The following is a 21,277-nucleotide window of genomic DNA, read 5'->3' on the forward strand; positions in this document are numbered from 1 at the left end:
TCACATTTAGCCTCACTACTTGGACAACCTTCAATTAACTTCACAATCTCAACATTTTGTGTTTCAATAATTGTATGCTCCACATAAATATCTACTTCATCTCTACTTTGCTCTGCATAAGTGGATAACTCCATGGCATCCTTGTCCAACACAAGAAGTTTCAAATCTCTATTTATGCTTCCCTTACTGGGCTTCCACCATAACTTGAATTCACCAACATATTTAAATTCCTTGACTATATTCACAGCTTCACCACATATCAGGATCAACATTATGTATCCTATGTTTCTACCCACCCACGTAAACCAACTTCTTTTTCGCCCTCACAAATTTCCCCATGTGGTGAATTGTTAAATTGAACCTACTTTCCCCCATTTCATTCAATTTCTAACACTGATTCAAAAAGATAACCCCAAATTACAATGTGTTTCAAAACAATGAAATCATATGCGGACGAAAATCAAAATCAAAAATCAAAAATCAAAATCAAGAACTTATAAACCATACCTTCACTGTCGCGGACGAAAACCCTAGGATTCACTCTCGCACTCGTCGCACTGTTGCAGTACACGAAAACCCTATTGGGTTCTTGATCAAAATTCGTAGACTGCGCACCTGATTTTCCTCTCTTAATGGCACACCATCGTCACAACACTCACAAACCACTCTCAATGGCACACCATCATCACAGCACTCAGAGACCCTTTCGCATTTTTTTTCCACTCACGAGACTCTTTGCATTTTTTTTCCACTCACGAGGGTTTACCTAAAAAGTTAATAACTTTAAAACGTAATATTTAAAAGTATTTAGTTTACCTAAAAAGTTAATAACTTTAAAACGTAATATTTAAAAGTATTTACTTTAAAACGGTAAATTAAAAAAATCAAGTAATTAGATTTTAAATATTTTAATTGCAGTAATAGCTTTTGAAGTAAAAAATTGCCACGTCATCTACGTCGTTTGCCAAGTCATTAAATATTTAACACCGTTTAAAATGGAGGATACTTTTCACTCATTATAAAAGTAAAAGAATCATTTTTATATAAACTTTGACAGAGGGACGATTTCCAATTTAGCATGTTAGTACAGGGATGAAAAACATAATTAACCTTTAATCTAAATAAGTCCAAAACCAAATTGTCTAAAAAAGGACAGAAGGCAAACAAAGCTCCACTATTATCCTCCGGCGTCGCCATCTTAAAATCATGGCAAAATTACACATCGGGGTCACTTTGAAAGTTAATTTACAAATCCGGGTCAGTTGACTAAAATATTACATGAGATTGGTGAAGTCGTCATGATGGGTAACGACACATAAGGTGAAGTCGTTAGGAGTGACACTGTTTTCTTTTAAAAATTTAAAAATGCAAAAAACGTTAGGAATGGTAACTACATCAATAATGGAAGTCGTTAAAAAAGAAACCGGCTTCACGTGAAACCGTTTTGGTTCCTAACGGTTTAGGTTTTTCAAAATTTTTTTATATTTTCACTTCTTTTATTACAGGGTAAATTCATTAAATAATACTACATACAATTTTATATTTTATGTTTATTAGCATTCAAAAAATAATTTAGTTGGCACGTTTTACTAAAATAATATGTTTTGGAGTATTATATTGTTTGAGTTTTAAACTAAAAAATGTAATACTGATATTATTTTAATTTTTTTTAATGTTTAAGCTTTTTTTAATTTGCAGGCGTATTTTTTTCCTAAAAAACGTTAGAAAATTAATTAAAAAAACACAACAAAAATTAATACGTAATAGCCGTCCATGGTCATTTTCAAGCTCTCTGGGCTACCTTGTCAACACGTAATAGTTGTATGCTATTTCTCCCATTTAGAACTGACCACATACATTCATCCTATTTATAGCCTCAACACAATCAACAAGGCATATGAACTCCAATTTCATCTGGTTAAGAACAAAGATTATTGGTCTACATACACCGAACCTAATTTCATTCAAGACCCACACACGTGCCATAAGGCACCAGGAAGACCTACAACTAATCGTATCCATAATGAAATGGATCAGCCCGATCCAAATAAAGGGACTAAATGTTCATATTACAGAAATGAAGGATATCACAGGGGAAATTGTCCATATCGTCATTTGTTTTTTCTAACTCTAATTTTAGATTTTCGTATAGGATGAATTTCACATCCTGATTGTAATTTTTCATTATCTAATTGAATGTATCATCTTGCTATTTCTAATTTTATAAAAAATATTGCACATTTTATTATTTATAGAATACTTTAGAAATAATTAAAATTTAATCAACTTAGGAATATATTAAAAATAAAATAATTAATATAACAAATCAATAACGACTTATTTTGCTATTAGGTAGAAATGGTCATGCTAAAAGAAATTATTATATTTTTTTATTAGAAATTTGCATAAATATTTTATCAAAATAAAAAAAAAGTATTAATTTGTTAGTTTTTTCCTAAAAGAAACTGTAATAATATAATATATAATTCTGCCAACAACTACAAACCAAAATTGTCTATGTAATAAAAAAACTTAAATGTAATTGAAAAATTATAAAAACCAAAACCGTTAGATCCAATACGGTTTTACTCGAAATCGGATATATTCGAAATCGGATATAATCCTAACGACTTCTACTGCGGAAGTCGTTACCATTTATAACGTTTTATGTTTTATAAAAATTTTAAAAGAAGATGGTATCACTCCTAACGACTTCACTGTGTCGTTCATCATGATTTCATTTATCTTGTGTAATATTTTAGTCAACTGATCCAATTTTGTAAATTAACCTTCAAAGTAACCTAGATACATAATTTTACCTAAATGGATAAAAATGGTACCAATGATTAGCTATAATAATGATCATGTTATTCCGATTTTCGCTTGCAAAAAGAATTATAATTTTGTAAAAAATAGTTATTCATGAAATTAAAATTAAAAAAAATAATAATAAAAAATATTTTTGTATAAATGTTTTTAATAAATTTGTAAAAAAATCTTAGGAAGTATGAAAATTTTTAGTAATAATGTTATAATAAAATTATAATTCTGTGAAAGTATATCGGGATGTACGAAAAAATAAAAGTTGAAATGTACAAGTATTATCACTGTATAATACCTGAATGATCTACTATGGAAAAAGCAATTTCAATTGTCGTGATTAATTCATTGAGGAATACCCCACGTAGCATGCGTACATGTTACGTGCACGTCTGAAATTGTAGCAATTGTATATATATATAAATAAGGTAATGATAATATGATTCTATTTTGGACATTGGTATTTTTGACACTAATTTATTATTATTATTTAATACTACTTCTTAATATTATTTATTTATTTTTAAATATAAAAATTAACTTTTATATAAATTGTTAAATGATTATCAAATCAAATGATATCAAATAATATATTTTTTCTATTTTTTAATTTTTAATTTTTAATTTTTTTTTAAATTATAACTTATATTATATCAAGTAAAAAATTAAAGATGAGAGTTAAAAAATTGAAATTGATAATCTAATTCTCCATATAAATAGCACGGTCCCTCTACAAGTTAAAGATTCAGAATCCAACTACGTTCTGTTCTTGTTTATGTCCTAAAAACATGGAGTCTGCATCATCATGCTCCCTCGTAGAAAAAATGAAGGCAATAATATTGTCATCAAATGTTGATCCCTACACTTATATATGGCCGTCGGCATACGATACTGCATGGTTAGCAATGATAGCAGATCCCCACGATCCTTCCAAACCCTTGTTCAAAAACTGTTTGCAATGGCTCATCAACAACCAAAATCAACAAGGCTTCTGGGGAGACTGTGATGCCTCTCACAAACCCTCACTGGAAACGCTTCCAGCAACCCTTGCTTCCATGCTTGCACTCAAAAACTGGAACACCGCTGCATCACTCATACAAAGAGGTGCTATGTTAATTACTTTTATGCTTCTTCAGTTATGTTTTTGTGCTTTTATAATCATTGGTTTTTTTCAATCTCTAGGGCTGTCCTTCATTGAAGCAAACACTGAGAAGCTGCTCAAGGATATCGAAAACTGTTGCCCTCGTTGGTTTATAATTGTTTTTCCTGCAATGCTTCGACTTTCGGAGTGTGCTGGAATTGAAATTGTGTTACCAGACACAGTGAGAGTGACAATCTCAAGTATCTTTCTCCATCAACAAAAGCTCCTTCATAAGTATACCTAATACATATGCCTTTCAAGTTTTTGTTATTTTTTAAGAAGTAGATTTTAATAATAACTTAATTTCAAAAGAAATTTGTATTTATTTATATATTATAAAATAATTTTATTTTTAATCGATGTGAAATCTTTAACTAATTCGTTTACATCGAGGTATATATATTTCGAACATGAAATTAAATATTAAGAAGTGATAATGACTCGATAAAAGATAAAACGATAAATTCAACGATAATGATAAAAAAATTTCTTTAACCTTAACTCAACTTGGCTTGAAATTTCTTTGGCTGGATTTATAAGATATTATTTTTGTAATTATAGTGTGTACTTAAAACGAACAGGGAGGAACTTGTGGGTAAGCAGGGCTTCTTACCACTTTTATCGTATCTTGAAGCTTTGGCACCTTGGTATGAAGTAAGTGAAGAAGATATCTGTAGCAATCTGAGAGGTGATGGTTCACTGTTCCAATCACCATCTGCTACTGCAAAAGCATTCATGGCTACCGGGAATATTCACTGTCTGGCCTATTTAGAATCTCTAATTCAGAGATGCCCTAATGGAGGTTTCTTTCGTCCTTTATTTTGTCCTCTTTAACATTATATATCAAATTAGCTTCGCATTTTTTTTTTCTCTTTACGTGTTTTGAAAATTTCACATTGCTACAGTTCCACAAACATATCCCATGGATGAAGACCTTATAAAGCTCTGCATGATAAACCAGTTACAAAGACTAGGGTTGGGTGAGCACTTTGATAAAGAGATTGAAGAAATTTTGGCAAAAATCTACAGGTAAAGACTATAGATAATGAAAGTTATTTGAATGTTGAAAAATAATACATAAGCAACCAAAATGCTAAAATCAGGTAAAGATAAATAAATTTTATAGGCTACATGATGTGATTTATAAAAAGATAAATACAAGGAAAAAAAGTTATTGATGCTACATAGGAGTTTAAAAATTATGGGTGTCCAAAGTATATCATTACTATGTCACAGAACTTGCTTATTTAATTTGCATGAAACTACATTTTTTTTTCTCGAAATTCAAGTCACTGGCAATTAAGAGATCACCTTTTTAAACGAACAGGTAATATATATATATATATATATATATATATATATATATATATATATATATATATATATATATATATATATATATATATATATATAATTATTCATTTACACATACAAGATTAAATTCAATTCTACACAAAGGTTTATAACAAGTATAAGTATATATAGGATGACAATGTGATGTGTGAGGTTGAGTATTAGTGACTATTGGTTACTCAGATTGTTTGAAAAAATTGTTTTGTGTATTCGTAAAAAAAGTATTATATAATTTTTGTATATCACATTTACTCATGAATACACATAAATATTCTTATATTTTTTCAAATTTTAAATAAAATTATTTAAAACTAAACCTTTAAAATATAAATTTGGATTGAAAAAAAAAAGTAATTTTTAAGAATAATTTAAATCAAATTACTTAATAAAATAATCTAAATAAGTTTGATATTTAAAAAAAAAAATTTAGATGGATTGTTTCAAATTATAAATTTTAAAAAATTAATTTATCATAAAATATCTCCTATATAATCTATAACAATATATAAAGGAGATTCCTCTTTTTGGGTCCACTTTTCATTTTTCAATTTTATCCTTAATTATTATTTTAAAAATTAATTATTTTATAATTATTTTTTCTTTAACCGTTTTTTTTTTAATTTTTTTTATTTTGACCGTTATTCTAAAAAAATTTTTTAAATAATTATTTTATTTAATAACTATTTTAAAATTTATTATATATGTTTTAAAAATAAATATTATTGATATTATAAAAATTAAAAAATGCGGATAGAGACAGCGCCTGTGTGTTCGCTAGTAGTAGTAAGTATAAAAAAAATAAGAATATATAAAATTAAATTTTAAACTACTCTTCTATAATTACTAACAATCATCACTTGAATTTTAAAAAATAAAATGTAATAATATTTATTAATGAATAACAAATATGTGTCGATTTAGCTATACACATTATCTATAAATATTCATTAAAAATATTTATTTAGATTCATCAAAAATTTTATCCGTAAACATAGCCATTAATATGGACGGGTACAAATTTTTATTTTGATCACTACACGTCACCAAACATATTAAGGATACCTTTCAAATAAGTACACTCATCCAACAACCTACTTTAATGATATAATAACACATATTAAGTTTTAAATTAAAAATTAAATAAATATGATTGAAATAATATCATTTTAAGTTGTTAATGGATATTTTGATCGGTGAATATAAAATATCCATTTGAATACATATCTACACCCTAACAAATTCTAACTCCTCTTTGGTAACGAGTTTATTAGAAATTTACAATGTACCATCGTAAATGTTAGAATAGAAATTATCCCTATAATTAATTTAATTTAGAAACGTTCTTTTACAATAAAGTTAATTGATTTTTTTAGTTTGATAGTTAGTTCTACTAATTATGCTGTGTATAAAGAATTAAACTTAGATAGACGGTTTGTCTGTAACGAATAAAAACACACAAATTCAGAAAAAATAAAAATATATTAATTATTTTTTATTATTCAATATTGCATGATTTAGTGTGAATAATTGATTCTTTTAAAAGAAAAGAAAGTTAATTGATCCACGTTAAGTTAGTTACGTCAAAAAATAAATAAAAACTTTCATAGGAGTAATTCAAATCATCTTTATCTCTTGCCATAAATTTCACCTCATGGACCAAGCCATGGACTTCCACTCACCACTTTCACTTCAGCTTCTGTTTCTGTTTTCCACCCCTTTGAACAACTTATGGACACTGCATCTGAAATTATCCATTCACTCCATCTCAGTAAATACTTAAAAATATTGATATCTGAAGTTGAATTTAACAAAGTTTATTTAGTAAGATGTATAAGAGCATAAGTTCATATTGTATTTTTGTGCTTACTACAATAATACATGATCAAACTATGTATATTTGTGCATACACATGATCAACTATGGATATTTTGTATGATATATATAGGAACTATGTGGAAGAAGAATGGTGGGTAAAACCGACCAATATGGTTGAAGCTCAGCTTCACAAAGACTCTCTGGCATTTCACCTCCTAAGGATTCATGGATACAATGTATCACCCTCATGTATGTCATCCTTTGCAATTAACTATTTTACTCCAAATCTTCAATTTTAGAGCCAAAACTACTAAATAACATTTTGTTATTCATTATACAATTTTATGATCATAAAATTCCAAAACAAAATGCAGTGAGCTTTGGTTGGTTTTTAGATGACGAAGAAATTAGAGCACGTATTCAAAAGGAACCGGAACACTTGTCAACTACAATATTTTCAATGTACAGAGCCTCAAATCTTATTTTCTGTGGGGAAAATGAACTTCAAGACGTCAAATCTTTCACCACAGATCTGCTTCACAAATGCTTGCTAACTAAAAATGGTGAACCTCACACCATTTTCTCCCAATTCCAACAAATGGTATGCCCACCGGACCCTCTGCACCCTCCTTTCTTCATTTTTTTTCTTATTTGGGTTAAATTAATTCTACTTTGAAACTTTCCATCCATTCAAGTCTTTCATGTTTAAAAATATGTGAATTTAGTTTTTTAATTAGATTTTGTTTAGTTTATTTAATATTTTAAATGTATTTCATGATAATATTTGTGTTGTTTACCCTTCTAAAGTTGGAGAATTAAATTGATCCAAAATTTTAAAAAGAACTAATTCCAATTTCATTAAAAGTTAAGAGACTAAACACGTATTTAATCATTTCCTATTTAATCATATATAACTATAATTAAACATTTACATCAACAACTTTGTTAAAATCAGCAATAGAATAGAGTTAAGTTAGGCTTAAAGTTCACTCCTTAATATGGTATGACAGCAATGGGTTAAAGTCTATCATAACGAGATTTGCTATTTGTTTAACTTATTGTGTCAACCGTTATCGAAAAATTTGTTGTTTGTTGGGTATGTTATTCCACTCGTTATCAGGTCGCTCTGAGACCACCCATTAATGTCCAGTCCTGTCCTACGCACCAGATGTAACTCGGTGTGTGTTGGAAGCCGACATGGACTAGAGATAACTTGATTTCACAGTATATAAGTGAGTGCAAACCTCACCTTACAGATCGATTTTGTGGGATTAAGTTAAGATTAAAATTAACTTCATAATTAGATGTTGTCGGTATTTTTTTTAAATACTTAAAATAATGGAATTGAAAAGGACATTTTTAAATTGATTTTTGAACATATAACTATCTTAGGCTGAAATAAAGGAAGAAGAAAAAATTCATATTTTCTTCTTTGTCCGATGATCTTTGTAACTCTCGTATACAGTTTCCATTAAAACATGGGAAATGAAACTTTAACAAATAAATTTTTGACAAAATCGCTAAATAGAATAATTTTTTATTATTTTTATATAAAAGTTACAAAAATAAAATGATAAAATTTTAGGACTTTTTTTTTACAAAAATAATTGTTTGTCAAAAGTTTGTCATACCAAACTTTGTCAAAATATTATTATTCTTAAAACATTTACACAGTCCTTCTTGTGCAGGTTCAACACGAATTAAATACTCATTGGCTGGCCGAAACGGATCATTTAAAACATAGGACGTGGATAGAAAACAATGACACGGATGTTCTATGGAAAGGAAAAACCTCACATGTTAGGTACATTTTTTAAACCAAATTGTTTCATTTCATAAAAAACTTTTCCTATAGCTTTTGACAATTTTCCGATGTAGGATTTCACACTTTCAGAACGAAGATCTCCTAGAACTTGCGAGGCAGAATTACGAGTTGAAGCAATCAACTTTCAGACATGAATTAAAAGAGTTGACGAGGTTTGAATGATCCTAACACAGCATTTGCTTCTGTATCTCTTACTCATGCCTACCTCTGAATTACGAAATTACAATGATAACTGTAACAGATGGGTGAAAGATTATGGTCTAAGAAACATGGGATTTGGTCGAGAGAAAACAACGTATTGCTACTATGCTATAGCTGCTTCTTCCACTAACTATCGAAATCAGAGTTACGTAAGAAGCCTAGTGGCAAAGACTGCTATACTCATCACAATTGCAGATGATTTCTTTGACACACAAGGCTCACTCAGGGACTTGAAACATTTCACCAACGCTGTTAGAAGGTATATATATGCATATTGTTATAAAATACACGTTTCTATACTTATATATATATATATATATATATATATATATATATATATATATATATATATATATATTTTTTAAATCGATGCTAACTTATTTATTTTTAGCATTTATTTTAATTAGTGTTAGATTATTAGTTGATGTAATCTTATTTATTTTTAATATTTTTTTAATTAGTATCTACTAAATTGACATTAACACGATTGAAAACCAAATTGTGGTATGAGAGTCATTGACATTTTATTTTTTTCCATTGAAAACCAAATTGTGGTATGAGAGTCATAGATATTTTGGTGATGGCTTAGACAAATTATATGAAGTAGGTGAAGAATCATAAGGGTTATATTTATGTCAAAAGTATATCAAAAGTCTTTCAATTCTGGAAAGTGTGTTCTATTATAGATAATTTTTGATAAAAAGTAAATAGAAAGACCGGTAAAACTACTTTTTAAAGTTTCAAATTAAAGTTGATGTTTGGTCTCTTACATGTCTTGAGTCAATGTCAAAACTTTGGTGTGTCCTTACATAAAAAACCTAACATTTTTTTCTTTGAAAATGACTTTAGATTCACTTCTTGGCATTTAGGAGATACTTAAAACATATATTTATCTATTTTTAAAATACCAGAATGGAACTGATATTATAGGACGCCACCCTCCAAATTTTCATATGTACGTCATTTAATTTTAATAAATATTAAAATATAAAATTCAATATTATGAAAGTAAAAATTTACATATGAAAATTAGGATATATTTTTTTATATTCTCTTTCATGATTTATATTGTATATATTTTATATGCATGAGATTTTTCTCTTCGTCATGAAATTTTTTTTTTTTTTTTGTGTAGACAGTGTTTGAAATATTAATTAGAATTTGAATAGTTATATCTTGTTTTCTTTTTCAAGTTCTTACACTCTAACTAATTTTAGTATTTGAATTTTTAAAATATTTTTTAATTAAAATTATTTTTATGAACAAAAAATAATATTAATTTTATATATTTGTTTATAACCCGTTTTTAACTAATTCAATTGTTCAAAATTTTCAAAAAATAAAAATAATATTCTAAATATTTGTGAAGATACTCGATATGACAATTATCATTTCATTCTAGTTTGATCTAAAAGTTTTTTTTATTTTCCTTCAACTTACACAGCTTCATCATTTTCTTACTCCACTGTTTATGGATTTGTCACTATAGAGAGAAAATGAAAAGCACGTAATTGGTGCAACAATTATCAATATAGTCAAATACTCAATCAATTATGATGTTATAAGTAAATATTCCAAATTATTAACTTTAATTCTTAATTTATTTTTTTATATGGATAGGGGCAACCTATCGTTTTTATTACTATATTGTTCTTGTTGATAAAAAATAATTATCATCAATCATTTTTCATGTTGTTTTTCTTTAATCTACGGTGTTTTTCCTGGTGACCAAGTTTATTTTTCAAATTGCAGTGAAAAACACCTTTACTTTTTTGCACAGTATGGTTGGTTCTTTGGTAAAGAGAAGAAAGTAATAATTGCACAAATTGTGGGTTTTAAGAACTTCCATTGAGTTTTTCATTAAATAAACTGTTATAATAACCTCATTATTTTTTCTCGTTGAAACCTCATTAGTTCTGCAATTGTGAGAATTCTTAAATCAGACGGTTTTTCATCTGCGTAGACCTTAAATTCCAACTTTTGAGACAGTAAAACCGTGAGCTTTTTTCAACAATCTTTTTATATGTAAACTGTGTATCATCAATAAGTTGCATTTATAATTCACAACATTCATTAACTTATCAAATTTTTTTTTTACAAGAGTTCTTCAATTTTACAAATAATTTCAAATCCTTTTTAGTGAGAAAGATTTTGAGGAATATATTATAAGTATGGTAAGAAATATATAAGGATAAAGATCAACAAATCTATTTTTCTTAAGATTTGAAGTTATAAGTTATATTAAAAGAATGATTTTTGACTCATGATTTATTGGATCACATAGAGAACTATTTTAAAACATGAAAAAAAAAAGTTTCTTCTGACTCCATTTGATAATTTGTTAAGAATAAAATAGTTTTCACAAAATTTAACTTTTGTATTTCTAAAGAAAAAAAAAATGAGAGTGAAAGGTAATGAGAGGTAATATGAAATTGGTGAAAAATTAATTCTTGGAGAATGATATTTTAACAACTAAAGACAACTGTATCTTATGATTTGCTTCAGGGTTGTAAAATAAAGTTGTCATAATATAATTGTTAAAAAATTAACTTTTTAAATTCTTGGGTCTGATGAGAGGACAATGATATTCTAACAACTTTTCCTTATCATCACAAGAAAATGTCTCATTAATAACCAATTTTAGTGATCAATAGTTGTTAGTCACTATAATAACTAATTTAGATACTAATTTATAAAATTAAAAATTATTGGTTACTAAAATAGTCACTATTATAAATAAAAAATTATAATTGGTCACTAATTAATTAGAGACCAATTTAGTAACTAAGTCATTTTGGTAGCCAAAACCTAAGTAACTAATATTTAGTGATCAATTTTCTTTGGTAACCAAAACCATGATAGCTAATTTTAAAAACCAATTTAGTAACCAATTATAATTTCTTATTCATAATAGTAATTATTTCAGTAACCAATAATTTTTTACTTTGTAAATTGGTATCTAAATTAGTTATTATAGTGACTAACAACTTTTGATCACTAAAATTGGTTACTAATGACACATTTTCTTGTAGTGTATGATCTGAAGTAACATTTTCTAAGTGATATTGAAATATAGAAAAATGAGAAAATAAAAAAATAAAAAATCACTTAAAAATACTCTTCAAGTTGTGAGAAAAATTGTCAAAATTTAATTATTAAAAAATATTTTTCCTCGTTTAAAACATGAACATTTTCGATAATTTCACTCTGTCACAGGTGGGATTCTAGGGGCTTAAATGGCCACGGCAAAGTCATATTCAATGCTCTGGATAATCTCGTGAGTGAAACTGCCACAAAATATCTCGAACAAGGAGGGATTCATGATATAAAGAGTGGACTACAAGATCTAGTAATCATTCTAAGCTTAAGAGTTTAATTAGTGTATTAAATTACTTTTTTAACCTACTGTCAGTAATTAATTAACATGAGAGTGTGTGTTACTTTTGTTAAGTGGTGTGAAACTTTCCTTTCGTGGCTCGAGGAAGCAAAGTGGAACAAGAAGGGACAGACACCAACAATTGATGAGTATCTGAAGAATGGCATGCTGTCTATTGCCATACACACCATGATTCTTCCAGCTTCATGTTTTCTGAATCCCAGTTTTGCAGACAACAATCTCAGACCACCTCAATATCAAACCATCACTAAACTACTAATGCTTATATGTCGTATATTAAATGATATACAGTCCTATAAGGTGGTTAGTTAATTAATAATCAATGATAAAAAAAATGTACTTAACAGTTGCTATCAAAAACTAAGTCCTATTTCATGTGTATGCATGTGACAGAGGGAGACAGAAGAGGGAAAGTGGAACTTTCTTCAGCTCAGATTGATGATGAACCCTAATCTTAAAATGGAAGATTCAATTGCTGAGGGGAGAGAGATCATGGATGAAATGACGAAAGAGTTTCTCCAGCATGTTCTGGTTGATGGAGAAAGTAATTTGCCCAAGCCTTGCAAGATGCTGCATTTGACATGCTTGAAAGTTTTTCAGATGTTCTACAACTCTAGTAATGCTTTTGACTCTGATACACAACTGCTTCAGGATATTAGCAATGCTTTCTATCTTCCTCTTCGGAGAAACACAAAACCCTCCAACATTGATCTCTCTCAGCGTTATTCAGTGCCAAAAATTAAAGGTTCAACTACGCAGAAGCTACGGTTCGGTCGCTCCTTTAAACACATTAATACTTGTACAAGCTTTGGCCTGCATCAAGCAATTTCTCTACCTGTTTTAAGAAATGGTTATGGAATGATATCTGTCGATCCAAAACCCTATATACCGTTGTTGTTTGTGACATCAATTGTCCCGTAATGGATCATGTGACATTAATTGTCTTGTGATAAAAGACAAGTGAGTCGAGTCACGATCGAATTGTGATGTTTGGACTGTTACAATGAAATATGTACAATAATTCAATATGACTTAAATTCAATATGTACAATAATATATTTCTTTACATTTTTTTTAATGGATTACGGCTCAATGGTGAAAAAGGGAGCAAAACTCTTTTATTCATTACATTTGCAGGGTTACTTCGCATTTTAACAATATGATAGGTAGGTATTAGCTAATGCTAATGTAAGAGCAAAATCTTCATATGGGGTCACAACAAAGAACACCCAATATGATTATTATACAGATTTCTTATTTTGTAGAAGGTGGTGATTCTCCATTGAGAAAGGAAGTGAAGAACGCAAGTGAATTGCTTGGTTTAAAACAGGGAACTGCATGTCCAGCTCCTCGAAACGTTGCAAATGTAAGCCCCTCGTATTCTTCAAACCATCCACTAACCTGTTCCAAATCAAAACACAACATTAAAAACATAAGTAACATAAATTTTTTCTGTAAAAAGATTAAGCTTATTTCCTTTCATGATTTAATTACCTCATTTTCATGGTACCAAGGCCTCCATGATTTAGTGACAGACAAGGAAAGAGAGCTTAAACTGTATCTTGTGGACAACACTGGTACTCTACCATCTGTGTCTCCACTGAAACATTCAACAACACAACATGATGAAAAGAAGCTACCAAAAAATGCAGTAGCAACCACAATTCCATGAATACTGAGACTCATATATATATATATATATATATATATATATATATATATATATATATATATATATATATATATATATATATATATATATATATATATATATATATATATATATATATATATATATATATATATATATTTTCAAATTTTACCTGTAAACCCAAATCCTAAGTCCTGCTGAAATAAGCTTCTTGTAAATTGGAATAACAGATGGCTTTGAATCTGCCCAGTCATTGAATATCTTGTTGCTACATTTGATAATTAAAAATCATTTAGCAAAAGATAAATACATGAACATATAAAAGATTCTATATATATTTTTGGATTAGTGCATTTCTAATACTGTGATGACAGAAAAGGGTTAAAAAGTTACTTGCAAATGGTCCAATTCTTTAGATTCTGACCATCACTGGCATGAAGAGCCTTCTGAACATCTGGTTTATTATAAAAAGCTTTAGCATAGTCATCAAGGCATGGATCATAGCCACCCAACATCCTAGGCATCTAGTCAAACAAAATAAACAGGTTAGTGTGTCAGAACACTTATATAAATATATATATATATATATATATATATATATATATATTTGCTTTGTTTAAATTAATGATTTCAAATTACTCACAAAAATAAATTTATAGTACAGTGTAAGATACTTTGTTGACGCACCATTTTAGATGTTAGCTTCATGGAAGTTTGCATGGATTGATCGTCTGAACGTGCTGTGCTGGCAAAGCAGACAGAGGTGTAGAGACTGTAGATATCAATTTCATTGTATTGTCTGAGTACTTCATCCACAGCTTCACTACAATCTTCGTTACGCCATGGATCGGTGCTGTTAAAGTCACAACTTGTTTTTATTATTTTATGAGTTTCATCAGATATCACAGCATGGCTCCAAGCATAATCAACCAGCCCCATCCAGTCCTCAGCATCAGATGTTTCAGGGTTACCCAACTGCAAAATAATTTCCAAATAAGTTCACGTGAGACATCACCATGAAATTTGACATCTCAGACATCTCAGTTATGCTGATACTTCAAAGTTCAATTGCAAAAGATGAAAAGTGAAGAATTTTCCTTACAAATATCTCAGCTATTGAAAGTGGAAAATGATGTGGATAAGAGGCCTATTTTGAATTCCTGATGTTGAACTAAAATATAGAAATGCTAGACTAGATGGGAAAATAATTTTAGTAAAGGAAGATTCGTTGTGCCATGATTTTTATCAGCAATTTGTTTTGACTTTTAATTTATGTAGGACCATACCAGAATACCCTTGAGATCAATATAGAGAGAGGGGTCCTTGTTCCTATCATGGATGTGTTCAGCCAGCTCTGGTACATACTTTCCTGAAAATATCAATGATTAATTTCATTACAATAATTGACCAAAAAATGAGTTATGCAGAAAAAGGTGTTTCAGTTTCAATACCTGCATAACTCTCTCCTGCTATGTAAAACGCCCTCGTTCTGTATGATGGAAACTTTTGGAACCAGTTGTGGAGAAAAGAGTAAGCATCGTTCGCTGTCACAAATAATAGAAAGAGAAGAGACGAATTTGTCAGAGATCTGCTTTTTATGATTAAGTTTCAAACTATAGAAAATGTGACCCACATACTCAAGAAAATGGCATATTATATAGTGGTTGCTGCTCATTATGCAGCAGCAACATTATAAGATAAGTAATGACCTGTTAAATCATCTCCCAATTGGTCATAGTCACGGCTTGTATTTGAGTATGAAAAGCCAACTCCAACAGGAGATTCCAGGAATAACATGTTGGCTTCTGCAACATCACAGATACAATCATTTCTTACCACCAAATAATAAGATAAAGTTTATTTGCTATAACATACTCTATACTAATGAATAATGTGATAAAAAACAGAAATAAAAATTAATCAATTAATAATTATATATATTGAGGGGACCAATAATGGAGCTCTAGCTGTGGTTCACCATCAAAATTTTATAATGTTATAGAACATGGTCTGAAAAGAAAGTGAGGTTGTGGCAGAAAGTGTGTGTATTTAGTAGTGGTCATCATCATCATACCTCTATTCCATGAGAAGTTATTAAATTTGAGGCCATGGCCATCAGTGTCCACTAAAAATGGACCAATCTCCTGTGTTGCTCCGTATCCCACAGAAGAGCACCCAGGACCTGTAGCATAAAATCATGTTGTCACCTAAGCAGAGAACATAAGCAACAACAAACACCAAATCAAAACCACAAGTGCCGTAAACTCTCTCTCATTAGCTGCCACCTATAATACTATCCACTCAAACTAAACAAATTAAAAATCCATATTGATAAGGACATGGCTTTCTCCTTAAACATGCAAATGACTCAAGTGATCCAAAAATGTCACAGATGTGACATATGTAGTTTCATAGTATGACCTTGTGACATGTTTGATGATAGATTGGAATGTTCCACACAGCAAATTAAAACACAAACATTAACTAATAACTATATTATCTGGTTTTACCTCCATTAAGCCAAAGCACCAATGGTTTCTCTTCTGGGTTGGTGATGGCCTCATAGAACCAGTAAAAGAGTGCTCTTCCATTGGTTTCATTGACTGTGACATATCCAGCATAGTGCTGGAAATTCACCTTGGGTTGGCCAGGTAGGTTAGTGACAAGATCAGCATTATAAGCAGAGCTCAAAATCCTGCCACCACCCCAATATTGACTATGTCTAGAAGAAAATGAAAGAGCAGGTTTATAAGATAGGAAAAGTAAAAGCAGAAAGGTGTGTAAAGTAGTCATGTTATGAGCAGCAGAAGAGAGTGAGAGAAATTATTTTGAATAAGATTTGTTGGAGGAGAAAGAGAGTTGCATGTGTATTTATAATGAGTGATGAAGGAGAAATTTTCAATACCTACCTGGCAACATCTTTATCTCAGTCTCCTTTTTGCTTCTTGTTGGATTAAGATGCTATATATGACGTCTCTCATGGATTTTGAGTAGCTTCTAGATCATATTCATGCATGGAACAAGAGTGAGTGGAACAACCAATATGTGATATGCTATTGTATTATTTTAACACATATATGTATGCTTCTAACTTTCCATTGGTGATTAATAAAAATTGTCACTTCTGTCTTAAAATAAAGCTTAGAAGGAAACCAATTTATATAAATGATAGGATTGATCGTTAAAAAAATATGATATGATTGTTTGTTCTTATCCATCCAAATATATTCGATACGTATGTCATGTATTGGAATTAATAGGTCTCACTTTTTCTGTAGAAGTAAAAACAGTCCCACCTGTAGTTTCAGCAAAAGAAAACTTAATAACCAGTCATATTTCCTTCTTAGTTTTATTCTTATTTTTATTCTTTAATCAATCTATCAAATGGTTTCCAAAATCTATATACTTTAATTGCTTGCAAAAATGATTCCGTCATGTAAGAATAGCAAATAAGAATGGACAAGCATGATCGATATTAGCGAATGAGAATCTATTTGTAATTGGTTCCAATTTTGACCATAATAACTATTAGTCCTTCTCCTTTTATATTATAATTGCCTAAATTGTATAAAGAAATGACACCAAAATAAGAAAAGATAATTAGTCAAAACTAGTGCTATGTTAATTAGATTTATTTATTAATAATAATTTCTGTCCGAAAAATGTAAAACTTTTATTCAACTAATTAAATAAATATGAAAAATAAAATAGCGTAGCAATAATATTTCAAATTTATACCTTTAGCCGTTTGTTTAATGCTTTAATTTATACCAATGGATGTACACACAAGCTTATAGAAGAAATTTTATTCGATATATATCTATGGAAAAAGTTCTTAAAAAGAGGGGCAAAAGGACAAAGAAGTATTCTACACCTGATATAATTTAAAATAGTTTGTTAACCTATTCAATCAATCTTAAATATAGTTTTGATGACAAAGCATTCATCTATGTATGCTAATAAAGAATATATGCATTCAATATTAATCTTTATCGTACAAAACTTATGATTTGTTTGGAGAAAAATACTAGTTACATTTTCAAATACATATATTATTATATTTATTATTAAAAATTTCAATGAAATATAAACTTTTTAATAAAATATGTATTTTCTATAAAAAAAATCAGTTATATCTTAAAATATTTATACATAAAGAACTCCAACATAATATTTTACTTTGTACTCACCTGAATATATATATATATATATATATATATATATATATATATATATATATATATATATATATATATATATATATATATATATATATATATATATATATATGCCGACATGAATACGTATATTTATATGGATGTAAAATTTTTCACCTTTTATTTATTTATTATTTAGGTGCAATTTCACCTTCTTCTCTTTTTACGCGTGCATACATATTCTCTCATATATGTTTTTCTACTTGTTACTTTAGAAGACTTTTTTTCCAACGAACTACAACATAAATAATTATTTCCCTAACTACCTACCATGGTTTCAAAATTATTTCCAAAATAAAAATAATTTATTTTTTAAAAATTTACCGACTCTGTACACAAATAAAATATGGATATAAGAGTATATGTATATGAAATGATGTTAAATAAACAAATAAATAAAGATAGAGAGATATTTGGAGAAATAATGTATAGATTTAATGGTAGTGGGAAAATAGTTTTTTTTTTTTTTTTAATTTGTGGTGCTGGGAAAATCCCTTTACACAACTGAAGTCAATGACGCAATTGCTGAAGAATAACACTGGCAATATTTTATATCAAGGAATAGGTAATGTTGCAGATATGGGTTCTTAGAAGTGACCTTTTATCGTTTCCACATCCATGAATCCTATATTTAAAAACCACATCTAACTGGTTTCATTAATTAAATATAGATAGTATCAATCTTATGAGATATTTAGAAAATAAATTATTAACTTTTTTATGATAAAAACATAAAACTAAATAATGTTGTCCCTGGTATTATTATTTGTATTAATTTGTAATTAGTCCGAATATTAGATAGGTATAATTAGGCATGCATTGGTTTCCACCTTGAAACTCCTTTTTCCTAAATTGGTTTTATGATAATCTTTATCCTAGGAAAGTGAATAACATCAACTCTATCCATTACACCCAGAAGAAAACCCTGTAATTTTAACGAAAAAGCAATCGTTTTTATTCTCTGATTCTGAGAATTGTGATGAGTCTTGTTGAAAAGACTACACAAGATCACAGTACATGACCAATGAACATATTCTTGCTGGTTAGAGTATATTTTCATTATTTTTTTCCTTCATTGATTACATAGTATTAATGTTTTATGTGATTCATAATAAATATATGTAAGCAATAATAACGTAGGGATATATATTCGAAAATGGTGGTTTCTCAGTAAACATATTTCGAGAATGTGATGATGACAAGGTTGAAAGGTGTTGGGTTTTTGTGGCGAACCTTGTGCGTTATGACTCTTGAACTTGGGGAAAAACCTAAGTGCTCTCAGAAATGGGGGAAATAATATCAACTTGGTTGTTGAACAATGACTTGGATTCCAACTTTATTAACTTCAATAATGGGATGCATATATCATCTTTAATTAATTCATTATTTCTTCTATTTCGCCTTTTCAAATTCAACTATAGCTCTTCATTTCGAATGTGTAACACTTTTAGGGTTTTCGAGTAGAATGTTGAGAATTACAAAAATAACAAGCCTAATTAATGCTGAAAATGAAGCAACGTGATGCTTAATTAATGCTGAAAATGGAAGAAAAGCAAAGGTAGTTTGGTAAGTTGATCTAATGTGAGACATTAAGAATAATGTTACGTAGTGGTATTGATTCTTACCTCAATCCTGAGCTAAGTGGGCAAATTATGTCTTTTAGGTATACTAATGAAATGAGTTATATCAACATTAACCAAACCTACCATAAAAAGACAACAAAGAATTTGCCACACATAACTTCAACTTAAGCATTTATGGATAATTGGCCAATACATATCCACCTATTCCAATACTAAATCCACATTTTAATATTATTTTACACCTTCATCGATTCAGCACCACTCAGGGACTATCATTATTATTATTATTATTTTTGCATATAAATGCAATCGTTCCAAAGCTCAAAGGAATTTTTAAATATTTCCAGAAAAATTGCTTTCTGCCCATTTACCTTCACCTAAAACCTGACACGTATTCGTATGCCACCTACTCATATACACTTTATCAAGACTCAGAGTACATTACTTTAATGGTATTTCCCTTCATAATTTCTCATATAACAGAAATAAAGAAATTATTAATTTTTTTAATTAAAAGTTATGTATAGAAATCATATATTTTCTCAACTTTTTTCTAATTCTGTTCTGGCATGACAAAAATACATTATCGTACACGCAGTGGTGGTGCGGTTTCAGCGTCCTTCCATCCCATGCTGTTCTTTTTTCCTTTTTTCAGGAAAAACTTTATTGTGGGTCAATAGTTTCTTTTATCTTCTTTCTTTTTCACTCTTTTGTCCAACAAAATCACTAATTTTCTTTTCCTCTATCATCCGAACCAACATATCCCGAAAAAAAGTATATACATAGGTGAATGCATGGTGTGTGTAAAACAGAAGTAAAAAAATGTTATAGGCATATAGGTAGAGGAGTTAATAGGGTATAGTATAGAGGGTTGTGGATATAGCACAAAGCTCAACTATTTAATTCCACGCTTCTTGAGAATTTTGGTAGCTGAAACTATTCTGTTGTAGCATGGCAACACTTTTTAGTACCATTGCTGAGTGTGATGTTGGACTTTACACACAACCCAAACGTGTTTTTAGCAGTGTCTGTTCATCTATCATTTCTATCCTTATCACACAATAACTTTGTGTTTTGGACCCATCTCACACAAAACCTCTCACTTCCTTTTCTTTTCATTTTCTTCAAAAACATATGTTGGTATAGGATGAAATTGAGAGTTCATAAAACAAAATGGAAAACTATAAACAAAGATGGGACAAAAAAATATATTTAAAAATCACATAGATGATACTTTATGTTTCAGGTGTAGGGACTAAACACCTATAATCAAT

The 21,277-nt window shown here is 29.0% G+C and overlaps 2 protein-coding genes across 2 annotated transcripts; one reads left to right on the plus strand and one right to left on the minus strand.

The window, feature by feature from the left end:
- Nucleotides 1–3,594: 3,594 nt before the first annotated feature.
- Nucleotides 3,595–13,518, plus strand: TPS04 (terpene synthase 04). Its single transcript, XM_028065094.2, has 12 exons — nt 3,595–3,924; nt 4,003–4,195; nt 4,543–4,763; nt 4,867–4,990; nt 7,260–7,378; nt 7,504–7,730; nt 8,818–8,933; nt 9,008–9,106; nt 9,196–9,414; nt 12,372–12,504; nt 12,607–12,852; nt 12,946–13,518. Exons 1-12 carry the CDS (start codon nt 3,609–3,611, stop codon nt 13,471–13,473), a joined length of 2,541 nt encoding a protein of 846 aa, XP_027920895.2. The 5' UTR covers nt 3,595–3,608; the 3' UTR covers nt 13,474–13,518.
- Nucleotides 13,519–13,648: 130 nt separating this feature from the next.
- LOC114177347 (serine carboxypeptidase-like 31) lies at nt 13,649–17,047 on the minus strand. Its single transcript, XM_028062645.2, has 10 exons — nt 16,714–17,047; nt 16,278–16,385; nt 15,913–16,008; nt 15,655–15,747; nt 15,490–15,572; nt 14,891–15,178; nt 14,597–14,727; nt 14,376–14,471; nt 14,047–14,152; nt 13,649–13,953 (listed from the first exon to the last, which is right to left on the minus strand). Exons 1-10 carry the CDS (start codon nt 16,994–16,996, stop codon nt 13,807–13,809), a joined length of 1,431 nt encoding a protein of 476 aa, XP_027918446.1. The 5' UTR covers nt 16,997–17,047; the 3' UTR covers nt 13,649–13,806.
- Between the last annotated feature and the right edge of the window lie 4,230 nt (nt 17,048–21,277).

The sequence above is a fragment of the Vigna unguiculata genome, chromosome 3 (assembly GCF_037176805.1).
Source record: "Vigna unguiculata cultivar grain cowpea cultivar isolate G323 ecotype 2 chromosome 3, ASM3717680v1, whole genome shotgun sequence".
NCBI lineage: Eukaryota > Viridiplantae > Streptophyta > Magnoliopsida > Fabales > Fabaceae > Vigna > Vigna unguiculata.

Bases quoted from the DNA above. Each gene is read 5' to 3' on its own strand.
- TPS04 (XM_028065094.2), top strand. From the start codon at position 3,609: ATGGAGTCTGCATCATCATGCTCCCTCGTAGAAAAAATGAAGGCAATA. The intron at 3,925-4,002 runs GTGCTATGTTAA...TTCAATCTCTAG, and splicing joins TGCATCACTCATACAAAGAG to GGCTGTCCTTCATTGAAGCA. The intron at 12,505-12,606 runs GTAATCATTCTA...ACTTTTGTTAAG, and splicing joins AGAGTGGACTACAAGATCTA to TGGTGTGAAACTTTCCTTTC.
- LOC114177347 (XM_028062645.2), bottom strand. From the start codon at position 16,996: ATGACTACTTTACACACCTTTCTGCTTTTACTTTTCCTATCTTATAAA. The intron at 15,748-15,912 runs GTCATTACTTAT...TATTTGTGACAG, and splicing joins ATTGGGAGATGATTTAACAG to CGAACGATGCTTACTCTTTT. The intron at 13,954-14,046 runs GTAATTAAATCA...GATTTGGAACAG, and splicing joins CTTGGTACCATGAAAATGAG to GTTAGTGGATGGTTTGAAGA.